This window comes from Sardina pilchardus, chromosome 12 (genome assembly GCF_963854185.1).
Source record: "Sardina pilchardus chromosome 12, fSarPil1.1, whole genome shotgun sequence".
Taxonomy (NCBI): Eukaryota; Metazoa; Chordata; class Actinopteri; order Clupeiformes; family Clupeidae; genus Sardina; species Sardina pilchardus.
This window is the reverse complement of record NC_085005.1, coordinates 32,357,677-32,366,816: the sequence shown is the minus strand read 5'-3', so window position 1 is coordinate 32,366,816 and position 9,140 is coordinate 32,357,677. Positions and strand designations below refer to the sequence as shown.

At 49.5% G+C, this 9,140-nt stretch overlaps 1 protein-coding gene across 1 annotated transcript; it reads left to right on the top strand.

The window, feature by feature from the left end:
* The first annotated feature begins 510 nt into the window (after positions 1 to 510).
* On the top strand, positions 511 to 6,305 carry naa30 (N-alpha-acetyltransferase 30, NatC catalytic subunit). The gene is made up of 4 exons (XM_062550405.1): positions 511 to 1,539; positions 3,576 to 3,699; positions 3,986 to 4,041; positions 5,844 to 6,305. The coding sequence occupies exons 1-4, from the start codon at positions 721 to 723 to the stop codon at positions 5,979 to 5,981; spliced, it is 1,137 nt and encodes a 378-aa protein (XP_062406389.1). The 5' UTR covers positions 511 to 720; the 3' UTR covers positions 5,982 to 6,305.
* The last annotated feature ends 2,835 nt before the right edge of the window (positions 6,306 to 9,140 follow it).

Genomic DNA, 9,140 nt, shown 5'->3' with positions numbered 1-9,140 from the left:
CGCTCTTAGTCATGGAACAGAAATGTGTATAGTCAAGAGGAGCAGTGGTAGGCCTGCGATCATGAGCAGACTTGAGCCAGGCCCACTGAGCTCTTGCTGACGCTGCCTTTGGTAGCCATTTGCTACATGGCCTGTAGATCCCAAAACTGCCTTCAGCCCTTATGCAAAATCTGTATCAATATAATTGTAATTATTATTTTTTTGTTAGGCCTAGACTTACAATATATCTGTGTCCTTGAAAGGCACCATCATTTTATTTTGAGACTACAAAATTAAGAAAGTACCCTATTTTTTTATCCTTTTAAAAATGTCTAGTTCGCTAGCATTTGTAACATTCACATATTTAATTGTACTTTTCCAGTGAAAATTGGGTAGACTACTTTTTCGATCTAAAGGCCTGGATCATTTAGCATGTTCCACAGCCCATTGAGGTCGAGGAGGACGATGGACTGGTTCCAGTAACTGTCGTAAAATGACAGTTGCTTTGCAGCTACAATGGAGGTTGCTGCGACAGCACTTTACGGCAGCGAGGAACAGGGAAGCCGAGGGGGAAAGAGACGTTTAGGGTCTCGAGGAAAGCCGAAGTAGTCACCCTCACCATCGGAATTTCTACATTTTTAAAGAATGGTAGGAAACCTGTTTTAAAGACGTCGTTACACCGTGGATACGTATCTCTTCGTTGCGTTTCTGTAGTCTTTATTTTGCTCTGAATGAGGTGGGATGGCCGCAGTGCCGACTGGGCCTAGCAGCGCCTTACCAGAATCCCCGGCTGAAATTACTCCCTTCCCCGGGGATGGGTGCGGTGTACCCGGGGAAGGGAAACAGCAGGAATTGCTTACCCCTGCCAAAGTACTGGAACAGCAGATCTCTGAGGGCAAACTAGTTAAAAATACAAACCAGAAGTGCTCGCTTTCTCACTCAGAGTCAACCCAGCACAACCACAATCGAACAGAAGAACAGCAAGTGAACGGCGTAAACCCTTCCATGGAGGACGGCTTCAGCCACAACCATGTAGACGAGAGTCCAGACGAACTGAGACAATCTCCAGATCGTTCTGACAGCTGTGTCGATGCGGCAAGCCGCACGGCAAGCGACAGAAATTGCTCTTGCGAACGTCAAGAGCGTGGTCCGTGTGCGAATTGCTGCCAGACCCAGTCGAACAATAGTGACGGCCGGGAGACTCGGACTGAACCCAATTCTGAAGCTTGCCAGATTCCCTGTGGCAGCGCCGTTGGTGACCAGAACACGGAAACCAACAGCGATGGCACGGAAGCACATAGACATTCAGGTGAAAACCTGGATAAAGGGGCCCACGCTGCTGAACCCAACCCGGTAGAAGACTCGACCCCAGCGGCTCAACTCGCGAGGTTAGACCTGAACAGCGACGCTGGGTTCGACCAAGATATCCTCTACGTTCGCTACGAGTCGGAACTACAGATGCCAGGAATCATGCGACTCATTACGAAAGATCTGTCCGAGCCTTACTCCATATACACCTATAGGTACTTCATCCATAACTGGCCGCAGCTCTGCTTCCTGGTACGTACATCCGCCCCGTCAACCTATCAATGAAGCTAATTGCATAGTTAGCAATTAGGAGAACAGTGTGGTGGTCTTGTGTAGCCTAAAACTTTTCGGTAGACAGTAGCATTATGTTACAGTATAATACAACACTTGCACATTTGGTATGTTGATTTGTTCTTTAGTAAAACACTCATATATTTTAGTGCTCTGATTTGTGCTAGCAATGTGTGCATTCTTCATTCAACACAGCTGTATTTAAACCAGCGCCCTGGCAAATAGCATGCAGCCTGTTAAGTGCTGTCATGGTAACTCCTCCCACTCGTACATGATGGCCAAATGGCCCTAAAACAGGGAATCTTCCACCGTCTCTGGCCATGTGAGCGGCACCCTGTCAGCGTAGAGTGAAGGCTGGCCTTGAGCCGGCCTGTGTGCCCAATGGTTATCAGTGGTGCCCAAATGTGCAGAAATGTGGGCCGGTGGGCCCTTCGCACAGCTATTTTTACGAACGTCACACCCCCTACACACACACACACACACACACACACACACACACACACACACACACACACACACACACACACACACACACACAGCTCCCGGTCTGGCCACTGAAACCTGATGCCATAGGCTGTCAAGTGTTTAACTGCAGTAATTCAGATGGGCCCTATATAGGTATATCAGGTGTTGGTCCACAAGCAACCACTTGACCACACTCTCCCACATACACACATGCACACACACACACACACACACACACACACACACACACACACACACACACACACACACACACGTATTGAAATGTGATCGGACTGACCTAGAGTAAATTATAGCCTTGCAATTGCTCCATGCTTGGGGCTCCTCGGAGCCAGGCCCAAATGCCAAGTGCACTCCTGCAGCCAAGAGCTTGTGTTTTGTTTGTTTTTGTTTTATTTCTAAACAGACGGGGTGTCAGTAAGCCGAGTGGCGTTATTTGCAGACAGCTATGTCCATGTGTGTGTGTGTGGCCCAACAGCTATGTCCATGTGTGTGTGTATAGTTGGCCCAACAGCTATGTCCATGTGTGTGTGTATAGTTGGCCCAACAGCTGGAGCCGACCAGTGCTGCACCAGGTCCAGGTCCAGATCTTACGCCGTGCTCTGACCGGACGCCATGCGAGCGGACGTTAGCAATAAAGCCCCTTTGATTGCATTATATTCAGTTGGAGCGTCCTGACTGCAAGCGACGCGAGCAGCGCATACTAGGAACGTGACGTTTTGAGAGAACTATTGTCGGACGCCCTGTTTCTATTTTCTTTCTGTCGCTCGCTTTGCTCTGCTACCTGGAATACAACTCAATAGAAGGGCGCACGCACACACACACACACACACACACACACACACACACACACACACAGGGCCCAGAAGGGCGTATTTAACAGATTCCGTGTAGACAGACAACATCGACAGTCACTCGCTCAGATCCTGTTAGGACATGGTCTTAGGAACTGTCAGATTCCTTAAAGTCTGCGTGGTTTATTATGAGTAGTTATTCCTAAAGCACTTTCTGTATTGGTGAGGGACGAGTGCGGTAGCCTCATGTTTCACTCCTGAATTATACCTAACAGATCTAAACATTTGCATTACAAATGGAACCTTCAGGTGGAAATGTTCTAATGAAATCATTTTTGCAATGGCAGAAAGACAGTAAGAGCCATACACACACGCACGCACGCACGCACGCACGCTCACACACACACACACAGCCCAGGTGTCATGGGGATGAGGCAGGTGGGAAATCAGGTGCAAGGGGTCGAGTTTGGAATGTAGGCTATCTGCTCCTGGTGACCTGATGGAGCGTTCGGGCTGATCTGGGCTGCACCGTCTCACACCGGCCTGCTCTCAGGTGACCTGATGGAGCGTTCAGGCCGATCTGGGCTGCACGGGTCACACACCGGCCTGCTCTCAGGCGGAGGATGCTGATGCATCTCTCAGACTGCCATCTTAGTGCTGCTGATGCCTTGCTGTGTGTGTTTAATTTATTTTATTGTGTGTGTGTGTGTGTGTGTGTAGGCGGTGGTGGATGGCGAGTGTGTGGGTGCCATTGTGTGCAAGCTGGACATGCATAAGAAGATGTTCCGTCGCGGGTACATCGCCATGTTGGCCGTGGATTCCAAACACAGACGGAAAAGCATCGGTGAGTGTGTTCGTCTTTTGTGCTGTCCTCTTTAGTGGACAGTCTCGTTCTTTAGTGGACGGTCTCGCGTTAATCTTTTGTGCTGTCCTATTTAGTGGACCGTCTCATGTTAATCTTGTGTGCTGTCCTCTTTAGTGGACGGTCTCGTGTTAATCTTGTGTGCTGTCCCCTTTGTGGACGGTCTTGTTCTTTAGTGGACTGTCTGGTGTTAATCTTGTGTGCTGTGCTCCTGTCGGTGTGTTGTGCGGGCGCTCTGATGTTAATCTTGTGTGCTGTGCCTCTGTAGGTACCAACCTTGTGAAGAAGGCCATCTACGCCATGGTGGAGGGCGACTGTGATGAGGTAAGAGCATCCGTCACGTCTCGTCTCGTCTCGTCTCGTCTCGTGTGCTGGCCTTGTGCTCGCCACATTTATTACACGCTCATGATGTATTAACGTGTCACTGTGGGTTTGTGTTTCTGGAGTCGGCCCCACGTCATATCTCTCTCTCTCTCTCTCTCTCTCTCTCTCTCTCTCTCTCTCTCTCTCTCTGTCTGTCTTTCATTTTCCGGGACCAACCAATCCCTACACCCTCACCATACTTACCTCAACTCTGTGTGTGCTGTGCTCACATGGAGGCTTGGCCATATTAGATCCCACTCAAGACCAGTTAGTCAGGGTGGAAGTGGTTTATAAAGGCCTCTAACCACTAGTCTCCCTCATTGCGGCCTGCTCAAGGGTGGAGGTGGTTTATAAAGGCCTCTATCCACTAGTCTACCTCACTGCGGCCTGCTCAAGGGTGGAGGTGGTTTATAAAGGCCTCTATCCACTAGTCTACCTCACTGCGGCCTGCTCAAGGGTGGAGGCGGTTTATAAAGGCCTCTATCCACTAGTCTACCTCACTGCGGCCTGCTCAAGGGTGGAGGTGGTTTATAAAGGCCTCTATCCGCTAGTCTACCTCACTGCGGCCTGCTCAAGGGTGCGCAGCAGTTTAGTCCTGCTGGTGATCCACCTCACATCCACTAGCTGTGTTTGTGGCCTTATGACCATATTTGTTCATTAAAGAGCAGTTTGAATCATATCAGTAGAACTGATGCTAACAGCAAAAGCAGCAAAAAACAGCTAAGGGTTGTGAAAGTAGAATAGCACATACCACAGCTAATACCACATGAGTAGGTCTAAGGGCTGAGTCAACCTTAATAAAACATGAACTCAGCTTCTCACTCTCATAATGAGAGGAGAAGCTAGGGACAAATCCTGCATATGGATATCCTATGTATATTTGATGGTGCGTTTAATATATAATAAGTTCCATTATTTCAAATAGAACGACTCTAGTGTCCTTAAGGACATCCCAAATCTGTGCGTTCTGTTCCTCCCTCTTCATGAAGAGAGCCCTCAGCATCCACACGCGTGACCACCTACCGTCCACTCAGGTTGCTTTCACACTAGGTCCGTTTAGCTGGACCGGACCCGAGTGCGGTTACTTCTACCGTAGTTGGTCTGTGTTCACATTACATGTTTGTGTGCGCACCCGGGTCCGTTTGCGTCATAAGCACCATGCTTCTAGACACAAACTTCGAGAATTCTGTTTACAAATATCACTTGGCAACACAGCAGAAGGCAGTGCAATGAAGAAGACAAAGGTAAAGATTCTTTAGATTCTCCAGAACGTTTGCTTAGCAACCTGCTCCAGCGTTCTAGCAAACCGGACCCAAGACCACCTTTTCGGGTGACCCAAGATCACCTTTTCGGGTCCGGTCCCGGGTCCGCACCCGAGTTGGGTACGGTTGCGTTCACACTATCAAAAACAACCGAACCAGCGGACCAAACAAACCCGGGTCCGGTCCAGAGGACCTAGTGTGAATGCACCATCAGACCCAAGGAGGGAGAGGAGAGGAGAGGGCCAGAGGGTCTAGTTGGAGAAGCCTTCTCTACCTCTCTCTCTCTCTCTCTCTCTCTCTCTCTCTCTCTCTCTCTCTCTCTCTCTGCCTTTCTCTCTCATTCTACCTGTATCTCTCTCCCTCTCCTTTCCTCCTCCCTCAATTTCTTTACCACACTTATTTCTTCTCCCCCTCCCTTCCTTTTGTCTCTCTCCATCCTTCTCTCTCTCTCTCTCTCTCTCTTTCTCTCCTGTGACTGTTGTTTCTGTGTGTTTATGGCAGGTTGTCTTGGAGACGGAGATCACCAACAAGTCTGCGCTGAAGCTGTATGAGAACCTGGGCTTTGTGAGGGACAAGCGTCTGTTCCGGTACTATCTCAACGGAGTGGACGCTCTGAGGCTCAAACTGTGGCTGCGCTAGATGCCCCGACCCGACCCGACCCGACCCGTACCCCCTCAGCACTGACAAACCCCCTTATCCACACACACACACACACACCCCTCCCCCTCCCCTCCTCTTGTAAACCCTCTCTGTCACACACACACACACACACACACACACTTATACACACACCACACACACACACACACAACACACACACACACACACACACACACACACACACACACACACACACACACACAGCCCTCTCTGCCCAGGCACAGCCTCCTACAGGATCGTCATGTTTCCCTCTGAGGACTATTTTTTTTACTCTGAAAACCATATAAAAGAGTTTAGAGATGGCTTGAAAGGGTGTGTGTGGTTCCTGCAAGAGTTCAAGACTCCCAGGCAGCAGCAGCAGCAGCAGGCTCTGGACAGGACCCGGTTCTGGTCCAGATCTCACCCAGATGGGACCAGCATCAGACCACGTTCCGGCCCTTGTTCTGGTCAGGATCAGGCTGGGTTCTTCTGCTCCCAGATCTAAGCAGAACAGGACAGGGTTCTGTCCCGGGTCGGGCCTGGTTCTGATGGCGGTCCTCTCCAGAGCCGCCTGCCCTGCCTGTGCTATGTGTGTAATGGTGCCCTGAGATATTGAGATGTTTACTTGAGCCTGTTGGGGGGAGGGGGGGGGGGGGTTCTGATGCACTCATTTTCAATGGCCAAGGATGAGACGAGGGGGGGCTAAGGAACAAAAGGAGTCAGATGTACATTTATGTGGAATTTATTTCTGTGTTTCTTTTGTTTTTTTTGTTTTTAACAAGAGTGTTGGAAGAATTGAAGTTGTAGGCGTGTGTCTATTGGTTGACTGGGGTTTTGGATGATGGTGTTTTTGGAGATATGTTTGTAACCATGGGTGTGTGTGGTGTGTGTGTGTGTGTGTGTGTGTGTGTATGAGAGAGATGCATGTGTGGACGTGCTGTTGAGTGTGAGGTTCTCGCAGTGTGAAGAGAGTTCTAGTCGGTCGGACGGCACCATGTCTCGGCTCCGGTGCAGTCCACTCCTCCGACGCACCCCTCGCTCACCAACTCGTTAAGTCCTCCCGAGCTGCCCAGGAACAAAACCTGTCCTTCCCACAATGCACTGCTAGCCACAGGCCAGGGAAGGGACAATCAGCTGTGAATGCAGAGACACTTCTCATGCACGTTTTCTAAGCTTTACGTTCAACGCCCAAGAACATACAGTACATACATTTCCTCCCGTTAAGCTGTCCCCCAGCGGCGCACCTAGTACAGTGTTTACCAGACGCAGCGCGAAGAAGAGAAGTGTTTATGTCCTCTACATGCAGTCCAAACATTTTTGCAGAGTCTGACCTGAGATTTGGCGATAAGAGAGGATGTTTGGCTCATCCCATAGCAGTCTAATGGGTGCTTCAATCGTGCCACTCTGTCACAAGAGCAGATAGCAGTTAGCATTGTCTACTACTCAAACTAGCAAGAGCAGATAGCAGTTAGCACTGTCTACTACTCAAACTAGCAAGAGCAGATAGCAGTTAGCACTGTCCACTACTCAAACTAGCAAGAGCAGATAGCTGTTAGCACTGTCTGCTGCCCAAGCTAGCAAGAGCAGATAGCAGTTAACACTGTCCGATGCCCAAGCTAGCAAGAGCAGATAGCAGTTAGCACTGTCCACAAACAAGCAAGAGCAGATAGCAGTTAGCACTGTTAGCTCCCCAAGCTAGTAAGAGCAGTTAGCATTGTCAGCTGCCCAAGCTAGCAAGAGCAGTTAGTACTGTCCACTACTCAAGCTAGCAAGAGCAGTTAGCACTGTCCACTACTCAAGCTAGCAAGAGCAGTCTGTACTGTCCACTACTCAAGCTAGCAAGGCCAAGACACATCACAGGTGCTATTCTTTGTGTGTGGTTTAGTGACAAACCTGGTTAAGTACATTGTAAACCTATTAGAGGAGCCCATTATTAGGAGGTGTACCACCTTGAGTTAAGTACCCAGGTCTGTCACTAAATCTCGTTCAGAGAATCCCTGGGGGTGGGGGGGGGGGGGCATATTCACCCCACCCCACCCACCCCACCCCAGCTTCAGGGCCCAAGTCTGACCGGGAGAAGGGACCCTAGACACCAGTAACGTGACTTGAGCTATGGCCCTTAAGAGGACCTGGCACTGAAGCGACCCGAAGTTGGCCTGGTCCAGCACTGATTTAGTCAAGCCTCTCTCAGACAGTCTCTGGGTCTGGAATGGATGGGTTCTGGTAGACTCAGAGGCCTGGCCCAGTTAAGAGTGAGTGGCAGACCGGGCGGCTCTAGTCAAATAGTCCGGTTGTCCTGCTCAAACAAACCCAGACCCAAACAGACGTCTGCGCGCTCACACCGCGGGCAGTGCCCAAATAAAATATGCATACGACGTACTATGTCAAAACAAGAAGTCCATGAATGATGTTTGGATGCACTTTGGTTTGGCATTGCTGCTCTTGTGTGAGTGTATGTGTGTGCGTGTCCGTGTGTGTTTGTGTGTGTGTGAGCGTGCGTATGTGTGCATACATCCATGTCTGTTTAATTTTGTCTATTGATGTTATTACACCTCGTGCTGATTCAGTTTAAAAAAAAAAAAAAAAAAAGATTTTCCATCATCCCTGTAGTGAGTTTTCTGTCATGCCTTCTCATGGCACTAGGTGGCAGCACAGAGCTATGATGTGCTTTGTGCAGTTCTGAGCAGTGAGAGACTTTAGGGAAACACATTGCAGTACATAAGCCCATGTGAACAACTCACTGTGCCATACTCTTCAAATGTGTGTGTGCGTGTGTGTGTGTGAGAGAGAGAAAGAGAGTGGCGCGACTTGAGCATGGAGGGAGTTGTAATAAGGAACAATAATGATTGGAATTGGAAGAGTGATTTCCCTACCTATCTAATCATCTTTCATTTTCTCATACTGCCTGGAGTGAAACAAGCTGGAGCAATGCCATCTCCCATCCCTCTTTCTGTCTCATCCCTCATTTTCTCTCTCTTCCTCTTCCCTCCCTCCATCCCTCGCTCGCATTATTATTATTTTTTTTTTTCTTGTTTATTTGGTTGGAGCTCCCGTTCCCACACACAGCCGGGGGCCTGGTCTCCATCACGGCTGTGTCCTCCAGTGGCTGTGCCCTGTCTCACGTTATAGATGGCCAGTCCAGGGACATCCACTGGGAGG